The 15,288-nt window shown below is 41.6% G+C and overlaps 1 protein-coding gene across 2 annotated transcripts in view; it reads right to left on the minus strand.

Moving 5' to 3' along the window:
- Positions 1–1,053: 1,053 nt before the first annotated feature.
- Positions 1,054–15,288, minus strand: part of RNF144A (ring finger protein 144A) — a 63,477-nt gene continuing 49,242 nt past the window's right edge. For both annotated transcript variants that reach the window (XM_044418594.1, XM_044418602.1), the window contains exons 3-8: positions 14,876–14,980; positions 14,666–14,726; positions 11,822–12,029; positions 10,508–10,655; positions 8,370–8,459; positions 1,054–5,829 (exon numbers count right to left, since the gene is read on the minus strand). In XM_044418594.1, coding sequence (XP_044274529.1) covers positions 5,698–5,829; positions 8,370–8,459; positions 10,508–10,655; positions 11,822–12,029; positions 14,666–14,726; positions 14,876–14,980 — 744 coding nt within the window. In that variant the 3' untranslated portion in view covers positions 1,054–5,697. The remainder of the gene's footprint in view (positions 5,830–8,369; positions 8,460–10,507; positions 10,656–11,821; positions 12,030–14,665; positions 14,727–14,875; positions 14,981–15,288) is intronic.

The raw sequence follows: 15,288 nt of genomic DNA on the forward strand, positions 1-15,288 counted from the left end.
CCGCTGAACGTACTTGATCCGCATTGACTTTTTGTCCCCTTTGGGAGTCAACATGCTGTTGTCTTCAACATGCTAATCTCTCTTTTCTCTCATTATGTCAATTTCTAGCGGCCTGGGAGCACAAAACTCTTCGTGGTCATGTCGAAAGATGAACATCCATACATTGTGTCATTCAGCCTTTCATTGTGTCAAAAGCACAGCTGGGTTGCTTCGGATGTTTCATTCTCATCTGGCGTTTTCTAGGTTGTGCCTGTCTTTTGCTGCCGCCAGTAGTTACAGTATATCAGGATCTGCCTTTCATAACATCCACTGAATGCCTCAGCCACATGTCTGATTCTCAGGGATACTGATGGTGTGATCGCTGCGTAGGCCACGTTGGATGTGCCATTCTTGTGCAGACGTGCCATAGAATGGTTGCACCCTCGTTACTCCACACCCAACGAGCTAGACTGGGCCAAAGATCTCATTGGAATGAGCTCAGCCCTGCTGATTGAGCTCGGACTTTGCTCCGAGGGACAGGTTTGACTTTAGAACCATCACCTACTGATGACCTCTGGATGAATTATGGGAACATAGGCTGAAGGTTGTTAACATCATATGAACTGCCCTTAGCGTGCTATTACTCTTTCATCAGTATGGATAACTTTTAAATGGGGGAAAGAGGGGTGAAATGTAGGAATCCACCTCTTTGTAGGTTCTTCCATTGCTTGGTTTCATCCTGAAGTGGTGATGGTGCAGGGGGCAGAATCTTGCTGCATTCCTTGCTGGAAGCTGGGCTGAAGGATTAAATGTTCCAGGTAACAGACGGAAGTCTATGGAACTAAAATTAGTTATGTTTGTCACTTGCTGTTGGCCAGTATGCAAAGTCTGCATGTGCTTTTTCTTCCAATAGGAAGGGAATTATGGGCTAGAACACTCCCTGCTTATCCTGGCAGGTAGTGAGGGACAACTTTGTGTTGGCTTCTCCCCATCACAGAAAGTTCTGCAAACTGGCCCTTAGGAACAGCTAGCATGCTAACAGAAGCAAAAAAGAAAAGCCAAACAGGAGACAGATTCATTTAAAATATCTATTGAAATTACAAATAAACCTCTTCAATATGCTTCAAAGTACAAAACAACATTCAAAGGCATTCAACAGCTCTTTTGTACATCACAGTGTTAGTGGCACAAAATGTAGTTACATTTCAAATACAGAAACAAAATTTGTTGTTATTTTTAGACTAGCCAAATACATAATTTATACATACACATGACTCTTCCGTGCTTCTCTATGCAAGGGTAAGAATACTCCCATAATAAAATGAGTGAGAAAGGTTCAGTTATATGGCGCACACCTGTACCTAGTATTCCTGGCCTCTTTTGATGAATTACATACATAACAAAGCAAGGACCACCATGGGGCTTTAAATGCAAATGGCAGGCTTTTACTTTATGGGAGCGTATTAGCAAGCAAGCATAATTGTAGGAAAACATCAGCTATCTCTGTTGTTGTCCATCTTCAGTAAAAGTAAAGACCCAGCCTGGGAGAGACTTCTTCATAAAACTAAGCCATGTCATGTTCTTACACACACTGACCAAGACCTCCTATCAAGATTGGTCAGTCTGTAGTTTTAAGAGGTATTAATAGATACTCAATAAGTAGAGAGACACTTTCATTCCATGGCTTGGCTTTATCCTGTATACCTTCACTTTCTTCTCTGCTTAACATAGAAAATGTCTTTTTTTTCCTTTTTGAATTGGTACCAGTATAATTTGCAGAAATTTTCCATTCACATCTACACACACACACTTTACAACTTACCAATGGACAGAAGCTTATTGGCATATTGATTAAAGCAACCCCCCCAAAGGATCTTGGCATGATAACAAGGCTTGAAAACCATAACTATTAGCATGCGTGCATACTCATACCCATAGGCAACTGGACAAGAAAAACATGGGAACTAGAAACCGCAACAAACCATGCAATGGACAATATGTGAACAGATTCTGGAAATGAACATGTGTGAGGGGCTTATTTCTAGAGCCTTTGTGATGCTCTAGAAATAAGATCATAACATTCAGAACTTGAATCCACACTAAAATTCAGCAGGAAAGAATTTGGTACGTATCTTTAAAATAATTTGGTTTTTTCCCCCTCTGCCAAACCTTTAAAATCACATACAAGTTTATTTTTGTTTTTTGGTTCAATTTCAACATGTCTTGCTTTGCTTCCATGACCTGAAATATTGTGATTGTTGTGCACTGAAAGGGTTCGAGAAAAGAACTGAAACGCTGCCCTAGCTGCTTTCCATAGAAACTTGACAGATCACTCACCGCATGCTTGCAAAGTGGGTTTTCTTTACAGGTGGGTCAAACTAAGACGCAGTCAAAAGGACTTGCTCAGCCCCACATGGACACAGCTCAATTAAAAAATACACTAACGGTGCAACCCGATACAGGTTTAGACAGAGAAAATGTCCAGAAATGCAAGTTATTTAACTTTCCATTAAAAAGGGATTTAAGACAATGCACCTAAGTAACAGTAGGGAAATGTAGTAGAAGTGATATTAGGTGATACTCAGTTTTCATTCAAAAGCACTCAGAATTATATTAAAATGAAAATTCTGTATTCCTATAGAGGGGCTTTGAATTTAACATTTAAATATGTCTCTATTACATTGCTCCCTGATAGAGTAACCATCAGTTAATTTCTAGCACATGGCAACTATCTAACTCAAGGAAAGACCCACACTTAAAATGCAGGGTAATATGTCTGATAGGAGTGATGTGTAGCTGATTGCAAGCTGTGAAACTTTTTCTTGATTACAAGTGTTATTTAAGGAATCAGAAGTGCTGTGACAGGAAGAGTACCGCTTCCAAAGGCAGGATCATCACAGCAATATGAGGGTTATACTAGGTGCATTTCTTTGGGCAAGATTTAACTCGAGAGAGTTGTAGTAATTAGATTGGCAGAATGTCCCTGGAGGTTGTGTGCACATACGCACTCGCCCATAAACTGGTAAGAGTACATGCCGCATTAAAATATGTAGTGTTGTTATTATTTGCTTGATAGTAGAAATGGTGGTGGCAGTGGAGATCAAAATCAGAACTTCTGTGCATGAGGAGGTTTAAGTCTTTCTTCCTCCAGTGCAAACCAGACAATGATCACCTTTGTCCCCATAAACCAGGATTAGAAAAAATGGCACTGGAAAGAAAGGAACAGAAATGAGTGCGCTGCTACCAGATCTCACTGATGCTTGTTGACTCAGTTAATCTAAGGGCTGAGAAGGAGGGAATCCAGCAAAGTGAATCTGCTACCATTGTTGGTTATAATAGAAGGGGTGGAAACATGGCATAGGATTAAATACATAATATACATTCTATGGCAGGCTACTGAACCCAACGATTAGGAGGAGACATACCCTGATATCATGTGTGGCTTCTAACACTAGGGAACAACACAATGTCTGAGGTGCATTGTGGCAATAGCTTAATATGTATTTTATTGGATATTAAGATAAAACCAGAAGTACAAAAATGGATAAAGTTAAGTTCTCTTTCCCCCTGCAGTACAGACCATGGTCAAGTGGATTAATTTTCTGGCTTCTGGGGATGCCAGAGATCAGGTATGCTTTAGAGGCATGCAAATTCCCCCAATTCAAAGTACTATATATTTCATCCTGAAATGGCTATTTATCTGGACTTGAACCTTTACAACATGCATCTTAATTGCCCCCCCACCCCACTTTTCTCTTGTTCTTCAGATTTCACATGGTTATACATTTTTAGATGCTATCTCTTCCTAGTTTGGAAATCTACATTGTTTATAGCTTTCACTCCAAGTATCAGAAACTAATGATGTTGAGTATCAATAGTGCATTGATGTCTACGTTATACTCCCTTGGGAGAATTACAGCACTTCAATTTACACGAGAGCCAGGGCAATAATAAAGCATACAAACATAGAAGATGGACAGAATGTAGCTTTAAAACTAGTTCTGTTACCACAGTTATCATACAGTATCAAATAATGTTTTTAAGGTGGACTAAACATGCGTAACTCTTAACAGGCTGTACATATTACCACTGCAGATCTATTAATTGGAACAACACAACCATACAGCAGAACCCTTTTGAATTAATTTTTTTGCATACTTTATAGGATGGAGTAATTTGGGGGCATTATTCTCCCAGTATGGATACAGCTCAGTACACTGGGTTCAATATGGACAAGGTTCCATGAACCCCTTCCCTCTTCCCAGCAGTTCTTTGGTGTATGATAGCCATTGCAAAAGAGAGGAGACCCTTTGCACCCCATACACTCCTCCAATTCCCTCTGTGAGTCCCTGAGGACGGAGTACTGGGGGAAAACAGCATATAGCAAAGATCTTCTAATTTGTATCATGGCCAGTGTGTACACCAAGGGATAGTTAGAGAGGATGATGAAAGAAAACAAGTTCCTCTGGGTAAGATGTCTACTCCGTATTATTCGCAGAGCAGTATCTACAAGTATGTGGGAAATGATCAGCACCGTGGCTTCTTTATATTAGTACCTGGTGGCAGAACTGATGAGTCATGTGCCTTGAACCTTTACAACATTCAGAAAAGCATCTATTTGCACATTTGGTTTAAACAGAATTTTCTCTAAATGTACATACAAAGATACTTGGTTAGAGGTAGCCCTATTTATGTAGCAGATAGCTAATGAACAAGTAAAACAAAATCTAGCCTGAAAAAAAAAAAACTAATTTCAAAGAGTAATGAATACCAACTTTTTAAAAAGAGCCTTGGTTTGGTAGCAGGTTTTGTCATATAGCTCAACCTCATTTCAAAAAAGCTTGCAAGTTTAAAAACAAATACACAGCCACACAAAGAACTCACACAGTTCCCCAACAGGTTAGTAGGCAGAAATGATATCTATTGTCTTTGAAAAGTCAGAAGGCATCAGATGGCCTACTTGTACTCTACTAGACCGCTACTATTTCATGTGTGAGATTGGTGCAAGGACACTGAGATGCTTCCCTATCCAGTTGTATAGGATGCTGTTGTTCCGCCAGCGGAAGGGAAAATGTGGGTGGAATGGATTTCCCCTTCCCCACTGCACTCCTACATGTGTCCCCACAATCTGCTCCAGAGAGTTGGGCAACTTTCCAGGAGCTCTGGGGGGCACACAAGAAGCTGCAAGGGGGAGGAGGGGTTGGAAAAGTCCTCCTGTGCAAGTAGGAGTCCTGCTGCATGAGCTTAGCTGTCGCTGCTGCATCCAGCCCATGGCAAATATTGACTAGTTTTTGATTCGTTTTAATAAACGGGTCTCTAGAGTCACATTTAAATGGACCGATTTCAAGTGGTGTTTCTTAAAAACAGAATCAGCGGTAAGACACCTCCTTTTTGATGCAAACAGATATGTGGAGACTCCTGTTTTGATGGTGCGATATCTCAGTTCCGAGTCTGTGGGTGAACAAGGAATAACTTGTGTTATGCTCCACTCCATCTTTGATGTTCAACCTGCTTCATGCCAGACCGTGAACACACCAGAATGCCTTGTTCTCCGTAATCCAGTCTGTGGGCAGGAAACTGTGGCAGCTGCAATTTCTCGAGTCGTGGCACCTCAGTCTTGCTTGAAGCTGGGGTCAGGGCAAGTAAGGCTGTAGCAATCTTAAGTGCAAAAAGGGGAAGAAACGTCCTGCAACGCTGAGCAGTCCACCTTTGCTTGGTCTAGGTCGGTAGTGGGTCATCGTCTCCTTTATTACACTTGCACTTGCAGCAAAGAACAAAAGGGGTGGCAAGGAGAAGAAAAGGAGATGCCACTAACAGTAACAGGCCAAATCCCGCAAAGATCCCAACAACCTGGATAAGAAGAAGGAAAAAGAAAGGAAAGGGCGAGTGTGTGAGCGGTTTTCCAATTACCCTTCAAGGAGAACTGGGAAAAAATAAAAGTGCGTGTAGCTCCAGGAACTTTTTAGTTCATTGCTTACAAATTTCCCTTTGAGCCATTCATTCAGAAATTTCAAAAAGGGCTATTTTCAAAGCTGTCGGTAAAGCAATTCTGTTGTTGTCACTATCTGTCTTTATGCCACTCATTACTTCATGAAGAGACCAGAACGCCGCTTGGGGGTCAGGCCCCCAGTGGGCTGCGTACAGCAAACAAACATTGCTTCAGAAAGCCAGCTCAGGCATCGTGTGCAAGAGAGCGCAAGAGGACAAGCGACAGCCATAAAGGCTCTGCTGTGTTTCCTTACCCCGGGAAATACTTTGGCGACTGGATCGATGCTCCACCTCTGTCTGTCTCCTCTTCCCAGACAGCCAAAGATGCTATACCCCAATGCTTCTTTTTAAGGATCCCTGACCTGAGAGGAATTTTTGTGGGCGGGGAATTCTTTTCACACTGGTACCCCAGTCCTAAGGGGCTGTTGTGGAACAGTAATGTCCTTGTGATGCGTCAAGAAGGCCAGGCGACTGTGTTGCTGACCACAGTGAATCACTGGATGGTTTCTGCTGCCCTACATGCTGAGCTTCAATGCAGAGCTCCTCCGGCAGTTCATAGAATCTTGGCCCAGAAGTTGTCTGCCTACAAGTCCCCCTTGACATTGGGAATGGGCTGATTTCCTTCCATTACTGGGTTGAGATGGGGTGACCTTTAATGGCACTGTCTGTGCAGGAAGTTCTATCCTAGAGATGCCAGGCCACACCACACTATTCTGATTCCACTTATATCTGTGGAAATAAGTGATGCCACATTGTACAGAACCAGACTGTTTGTTTCATCTTTACCCTGCATTCATCTGTAACATTTATTTATCACTCTTAGGAGAAGTACTGCTAGAGGTAGTTTCCTGTGTTAGTCTTACCTAGAACAGATGCACTGGAATAAATGAGATGTTAAGTTAAACTAGCATTTGATTCAGCCCCTGGTCTGGTCAACACATCTAGTGTGGATATTACTGTGATACTGCTGTTCCAAACAATAATTGATCATTTATTTGCTACAAATATAGGAACAGCCCTTCTGACTCAAGCTGGGTGGGATGGGGGCTCCCCTCCATACATGGTGCTGTGCATGGCACTTGGTTTAGAAACTCAAGTGACATTCTTAATTATCTGGATTTCAATTCAAGATGGCCTTTGGCTAAGTAACAGAGTTGCGCAATGTGCAATAAGAGATGAGGTCAGAGGGAGAAGGGTAATAGCAGCATGATTATGTGGAAATGAGCTTATGTGGCCCCTGATGTTTAATATGCAACACGAGGAGTACCAGGCTGAGCTAAGGCAGGGGATTTGCCAAGCTATTATTGGCTATGAATTTTTATAACCATTAAGATTTTGGTTTAATGGAAGGTTAACATCTTCAAGCCGCTGAGGCTGTTAGGAGCTGCACAGACAGATGATGCTGAAGCGCTGATGCAATGGGCTGCCTAAGGCGCAGCAGGGCAGATGGAGGCGGCTTCGTAAAGTGCCATTCATCAATCTCAGCATAATATGATTGCAAAGTTAAAGTGGGTTTTCACTTTCTTTGTTCAGTAAAGAAGGTAGAATCCAATGTTTACTTTATAATCACCACATACTGCTACTTTTTGTTGTTGGTTACTAACCTCTTTACTTGTTCTTAATGATCACCTGTTCTGTCAGCAGGTGGCACTGCAGAACAAGATTCATTCTGAAGGGGACAGTGTACGTTACCCGATTATGTAATCACACACTTGATGGCCTTTATTCTAAGTTTTTCAAAGCCCACAATTTCTTGGCTACTCTAATTTTTTATTATGGTGTTTGGTGTCTGCTTCACTGCGTTGCCCTGCAAAATATGCCTACTTCCCTCTTTATGATTTCTTATCGTGCATCATCTGGGAAGTGTAATTTTAGCATGGCATATAAAGCAATACCTTGACTTTACCATAATTAAAGCTCTCTGCTAACCTCTGAAAGGAAGAGGGCCAGCAGTTCATGTGACATGGCCAGATGACCATTATTTAATGCAGGATGAGCCATGGCACATGCTGGGTATGTGCAGCTGCCACCTTGAATGCGCACAGAGGTGACAGGGCATTCTGCAGTGTTGTGTGAACCTGGCCACTATGGGCTATTTGAGGGTTCAACTATCTTCCCACAAGCCTATGCAAGGACTGCTTAACCTCTGAATAACCCACAAGGGGTGGGTTTGCACAACCCAGTGCAACCCACAATTAGTGACTACATATTGAACAACTCGGCTCATTATAATTATACATGTATCATAGATCAGGTATCATAAGCTATACTTACAAGCAAGTCAGGCATAGCATCATATTTTATTCCATGTCTTTTTACTTTTTCTCCTGATTCATTTTGATCTGCATGAAGATCATAACCAGAAAGACAGCAAAGACACCAAGAAGCAAATTGGCACCTACCTGTGTTCTGTGCCAAATAACTGATGCCCTAGAATGACCTAGCTTGTTTCGGCATGGCCCTTTGTCGTAATGTATAAGGAGAAAGTCGTCCTGTAAAGTATCAATAAGGGAAAGAGGAGAAATATCTTTTTAGTGATGATGGAAGCTAACCTTTTCCAAACAATACCAGTGTTTCAAAAGGATGCATGCAACTTCATAAACATGTACAGCCCAACCCTTTATATGTTTACACAGAAGTAAGCTTAACTCCTATGAAAGGGTGCAGCAGACTGAAATCCTAAGGTTCTGCCACAACTGAGAGGGATGGGGCATTTTCATTTGCTTTAAAAACATGGGATACCACAAAGAATGCCCGTTGCCCATTGTTTCCCATTTGCTTCTACCTGCAGAGTATAACAATGTCATGGGACACAGCTGCTACCATTTGCAAAGGGCAGTGATGTCACTCAATTGTCTCCTTCGCTGCAGTGGGCAGACTGTAGCCAATGGGCAGTGGCAGGTGTGTGAGTCATGGATTACTCACTTGCCATGAAGTCAGTTAACAGTAATTCTCTTTGCAGAAAGGGATTTAGTATTTAGGTACTGAAAATACCATATGTAGTTAAAGGGGTAGGCTAAAATGGCCCAAAAGGCAGGGGGCAACCCAACTTTGTGGCAACTACAAGCAAGAGGCTACTACATGGGTGACTCCCTCTGTGTTAACCTGCCAGCTCAGCAGGCCTTGGGGTATGCCTGCTGCCCTGGAAATGGCAGCTGAACATGTGCTGCCTCACCGAGGTGGCCCAATGCTCGTTGTGCTCCTGTGAGCGGCAGTGCACCGCCAAAGGGAAGATGAAGAAGCCCCCTGCCGGGCTGGTGCCCTTGCTGCCCGTGCCGTTCCCAACATAACTAGTCATCTTCTTGCAAGAATTCGCTTGGGCAGAATCCATGTAAGGACTCTTCTGCCCCAGTATATAATCAGCAAATCACACCAGGCTCTTTAGACCACCCTTGACATATTTAATTCTTCAGAATTGTGATTCGTTTTTAAAGGGCAATGATGCCACATACATACATATATAAATTCTACATGTAAACTTTTGCAACTTTCCTGCAATGGTATGAAGTACCAATATTGCAATGAACTATTAGCATGTGTACAACAGTCTGCTTTATATCTATGTAAGCATCTACCAACTGTTAACTTTTGAGTATCCATTGTTAAGATTGTTTTTAACATCCTTTAAATATATTATTATTATTATTATTATTATTATTATTATTATTATTATTATTACATTTCTATGCCGCCCCTTGCCGAAGCCTCGGGGCGGCTTACAACACAATAAGATACATTGAAATACAATAGAGCATAATAAATTACCAATAAATACAGAAATACAAAAAATACACTGAGATACAATAATATAAAATTAAAATTAACAGTATAAAATAAGTAAATAAAGAATATAGGAGGAGGAAAGAGAAGGAAGAGGAAGTTGCCCTGGCCAGATCATATATTTTAACAATTAAAATGATGTTTAAATAAAAAGGTCTTTACCTGGCGCCGAAAAACCAGTAACGACGGTGCCAGGCGGACCTCTTTGGGGAGTGAATTCCATAGGTTGGGTGCCACCGCAGAGAAAGCCCTCCTCCGAGTACTTACTCTCCTAATTTCTTTCATGGAGGGTTCCAGGAGAAGGGACTCTCCCGCAGATCTCAAAGGGCGGTCGGGCATATACGGACGTAAGCGCTCATTCAGGTAGCCAGGACCCAAGCCGTTTAGGGCTTTATAGGTCATAACCAACACCTTGAATTGGGCCCGGGCTTCAATGGGAAGCCAGTGAAGCTGACGGAGGACTGGAGTCATGTGAGCATAACGCCCCATCCCCGTCAGCAACCTGGCAGCTCTATTTTGCACCAATTGAAGTGTTCGGACCGTCTTCAGGGGAAGCCCCACATAAAGCGCGTTACAGAAGTCTAGGCGGGAAGTCACCAGCGCGTGTGTCAGCGTCGCCAGGCAGTCGTACTCCAGGTAGGGGCGCAGCTGATTAAATGACCTCGTTTAAATTAGTGGGTCATTTGCTATTTGTGACATGGATAACCTCAGTGAATGATACTTTCTCAGCCTTAAAATGAACTATGTAAAGTATACTTACATCAAGTGATTCCAAACAATACCAGCAAAAGGCATGTTTACAGTTTTTACACATCATCTGGGCACAGCCTTCATCTCGTTCAATATAAACTTTGCATTTTGGGCAGCGCTTGATGGGAGCATCATCTTCTTCCATTTTATAAACAGAGCTGGAAGAGACATGTCAGTAGAAGTAAGGGAGAAATATTTCTTGCTTTTTACAGGCTGCATTTTTTCAGCTTTCTGCTGCTGAGGTCGTTTCTGTAGCTAGATGAATTTGTGACACTACCAAACACAAAGACAGATTTTCATTTTCCACAAAAACAACACACCGTTTAATGAAATGGCTGCCACTAAACTAAAAAGTTTGTCAGTTTGCCTACCAATCTTAGATCAGTATTGCATATATCCAGATGGGGGAAATGTAAACACAATCATGGAATCCTTCCAAAGCCAGTTGTCCTGGTGGTCTGCTCTTTCCGGTAATGCCCAGTCATGTTAGTTTTTTGTAGGCATATATGAAGAGTCTGTACTGGGTTGCCTTTCCAAGTGATCACTGAACCTTTTGGAAACTGTCACACAGGTGTGGAACAGAGCTGAAGTACTGAGTCTCTTCCTGCACCATGACCCTCCACAATTACCAATGACCCATGCGCCTAAAGGTAATCACACTGACAAGAAAACATTTCAGTTCTCTCTCAGGCTTGAGAAACATCAAGTGCAGGGCTGGGCAGATGTCAGACTTGTGGAATGCATTTGACTTTTTTTTTTTTTACTGGAAGACTTTGGTTTAAAAACCAGCCCACATGAAACCTACATGTGAATATACACAAATTTACATAAAAGTTGCCAGACAACAGTGATCCTAACATAACACTTTAAAAATGGCCTGCAGAACGGAATAACGACCTGGTCAAAAGCCATGAATTGAGTTTTGCAGATGATGATCCACAAGGTTGAAAAATAAGTAATTAGAACAAAGCCTGTCTTGGCAGATTTTTTTCCTTTGCAGTTTCCTTTGCTCCTATCATAGTCCTGAGAGCCAGAAGCCCCCTGTTGATCTATTGCAAGCTGCAGAGATCCTGATCTACCTTCTGTCCATCCACTCCTAATGGATAAAGCTGCTTTCAAAAGTAAGGCAATCTGTCTGCACAGGGTTGACTTCTTCTGCTCCTCTGTGATGACAGGAAGGGAAATGGCTTTAAATAACATTTGACTAGTAAGACAGCCAAGGCAATTACAGCAAAAATCAGTCTTTTTTTGTGCTGAGGGAAGCAGTTGCGAGTGACACATTCAGAACTGTGCCAGCATCATTTCTTGATTAACAGCGCTTTACCTTGTCTCCCCGGGAAGGAAGCTGACTGGCATATTTTCCTGACAGCCTTGTCCTGGATGCCAATTGGATTTGCATGCTGAACAAAACTCTATGTCGCAAGCTTTGCACTGTACCAGCTGGGGATTCTGAGGTCCCGATTCCTGCAGCTGGCAAACGGCTTGGCAGGAGGAGGATGGGCACCAAGTTCGACAAGGATCCAGAAGTACTTCTGCATGGGAAACAAGACACAGTTGGGAAGGGCCGCGGCTCACCGCTTACTCTGTGCATGAAACAGGTCCTAGTCTCAATCCCCGGCATCTGCACTCCTGTCTGAAACCCTGAAGAGGAGCTTCGAGCCAGTGCAGTGTGTGAAACCCGCCAGCACGGCATTTATTTATTTAAAATATTTATACCCTGCCCCATACGCAAAAGCGTATGAGTGAGCAGAGCCCTCCTGCTCAAGTTCCCCAGCTACTGGTCTATACAACCATACTGCCTTTGATACTGGAAGCAACATAGAGCCATCAGGACCAGTAGCCATCAATAACCTTCTTCTCCATCAACTTTTTCAGTGCCCTTTCAGAGTCACCCTGATTAGTGCCAGTGATTCCATAGTTTAGCTCTGTATTACGTGAAGAGGTACTTCCTTTTTATTGTCCTGAATCTACCACCGATCAGCTTCATGCAATAATTCTGGTAATATGGGAGAGGAAGAAAAAAATGTGTCTATTTTCTCTACACCACGCAAAATTCTGAGTACATTCCCTTACTAACCTGTTTTATAAGCTAAACACTGCCAGATGTCTGGACCTTTCTGCACAGGGCAGTCGCTACAGCCCCTCGATCATTTCAGATTTCCTTTTCAGAATTTTTGCAGCTGTACAATATCCTTTTTAGGGGCAGTGACCTCTACACCAGATTCCAAATGTAGTCACATAATAGATATGTATAATGGGAGCATGATTTTGGCATTTTATTTTTAATCCCTTTCCTAATTATACCTAGCCACCTGGAGTCCCAGTCACTGGGAACAGGCAGGATGTAAATAAATAAGATGAACAGGAGGAGGAGGAGGGAGAGGAAGAGGAGAAGAAGGAATTTGCCTTTTTACAGTAGTCATACATTAGGCTGGCATTTTCACTGAATTGTTCAGCACAATCCCAAATCCTGTTTCTTGATCACTCACTGCTAACTCATATCCCTTCAGCACATATGTGAAGTCGAGACATTTTGCCCCAACTTTACATTTGCTTCCACTGAACCACATTCACCATTTTGATGCCCATTCTTCCAATTTTGGAAAGTAAGCTTTTGAGCTCTTCACAATTCTTAAATATATTGGCATCATCCACCAAATATTTAACACAGTAGAACTTCTTTTTGCAGAAATATGTATAGGACTGTTCTACAAGAATGTGCATCATATGCATGTACCACATACGTTATCTTATTGTATCTCATCTAATGCCACACTTCTGAATGTTCATAATACAACACAGAAAGCGGTAGGAAAGGAGCATTTTAATTCTTACATGCATTGCCATTTGTAGAATTCTTTCATCTGCACAAATGTGAACAATTAATGACACAACTAACATATCCTGTGGCCTGTGAAGCAGGAAGGATTTATATCAAAGGAACCTAATTTATTTAGGCTCTGCATTGCTAAATGTCATGCTTCAGTTAGCAGGTGTTGTTAGTTTTTGGGCCACTGAAATGTCTTCTTTACAAAATTAGGGAAGTATTTTGAGTGTGTACATTCCCATCCAGATAATCCTAATGTAGTCATACCTGATAGTAAATCCAATGGCTTGTACCCATATATTGGGCTGCTTTTTTAATTTTCATTCCTTTCTACTAAATGGCCAAACAGGTCCATGATCAATTTTGTGGCCTTGCGGAACTTCTAACTAACTTTAACATTCTAGAATATAAAACACCATTTTGATTCACAATAAATATATATTTCGGAAAATGGGTCAATTTAAAGGGTCATTCCTAGAGAACTACTCTTTTGTTTCAGATTTGTCCTTTTCAGAAGTGTCCTCCATGTGTAAACAAATGAATGCAGAAATGTGAGGAGGCTTCCACTTCTGGTCCTGCTCCCACAACTTCAGTGTTTTGAGCAGGGAATTCTGAACACAGAAGTCTCTCTGAAGGCTCTTCTGCACAACTGAAACATTCTGAAAAGAACTAGTTCTGCTAAAACCCAACACAGTGTTTGGTGCGGTGGAACCAGAGATGTTGAAGTGTGCTTAGCTTTGTGCTTGACTGTGGCCCTTGTTTGCAAGAGGAGTTTATTTATTATTTATTTGGAACATTTATATGCTGCCCCATTTGCAAAAAGCCTCGGGGCGGCTTCCAAAACAAATAAACAATTATACAATTACCTTAAAAATCTGGAAACATCTCAGCACAATATAAAATCAATAAATACAATTAACAATTAAAATAATCTTTAAATAAAAAGGTATTGGCCTGGCGTCGAAAAAAAAATAACGACAGCACCAGGCGGACCTCTCTGGGGAGCGCATTCCATAAGTGTTTAAGTAACATATGGAGGAAATAATGTCTTCTCTTCCTCTTCCTATAATGGGATTTTGTGATCATTCTGTATTTTTAAATCCAAAAGTTTCTGAAAAAGTAGTGCAACAGAACTCTGCACAGACATGGGACACAAGACAGAAAGACAGCTCTTCTTCAAACATGTTCGCCTGTTCATGCAGGGTATGAATAGTGTGTGATCCCACAGATTATCTTGTCCATTAAATAGAAATAAAACTGAAGACAGGGAATAAAATTATTCCCACAGAGTTTGGGGCCAGCTATGGGTTTTGGAGTTATGATTGCTTCCACATACTGTACCTCTTTCAAACTGTAGTTTCTTATACTTCTGCATAATTTCTGATGCAACCATACACTCAATCTGTTGTAAAAAAAGAGACAAAACATGAGCAAATCAGTAAGAGGCAATGGGTTGGGTACAGCAGTCACAGGATCTCAACACCAAAAAGTGTCTGTAGTAAAAACTGGGCAAGGCTTGTATGTAAGAAGAATTTGTTTTGGGTAACGTACTTCATTCTCTTGTAGATGACCTCGCTTTGGACAGGAAGCATCAGGGCAGCTAATTGCTGTTTCTAAACCTTCCTTGATCAAAAGTTCCACATACTGCTTCAGGCACTGTAAGAAAGTCAAGCATAAAGGCTGAAAATATCACACATAGACTAACATACACATAAAGTTATTAACAAACTTTTCAGATGCTATTACACCCATCTGACAGAGTCAATCCTGAGGAGGTTCATGTACAAAAGCAATGGAATTTCTGATTTTTACTATATTAATTTATATTACATTTATATCCTTCCCTTTTCATCTTGTATGGAACCCAAGGTGACTTCAGTGATAGTCCTCTTCTCCATGTCATCCTTGCAACAATATGCCTATGGAGTAGGTTGGGCAGAGAGTTTGCGACTGGCCCAACGTCA

This window comes from Varanus komodoensis, unplaced genomic scaffold (genome assembly GCF_004798865.1).
Source record: "Varanus komodoensis strain SLA01 unplaced genomic scaffold, ASM479886v1 scaffold10, whole genome shotgun sequence".
Taxonomy (NCBI): Eukaryota; Metazoa; Chordata; class Lepidosauria; order Squamata; family Varanidae; genus Varanus; species Varanus komodoensis.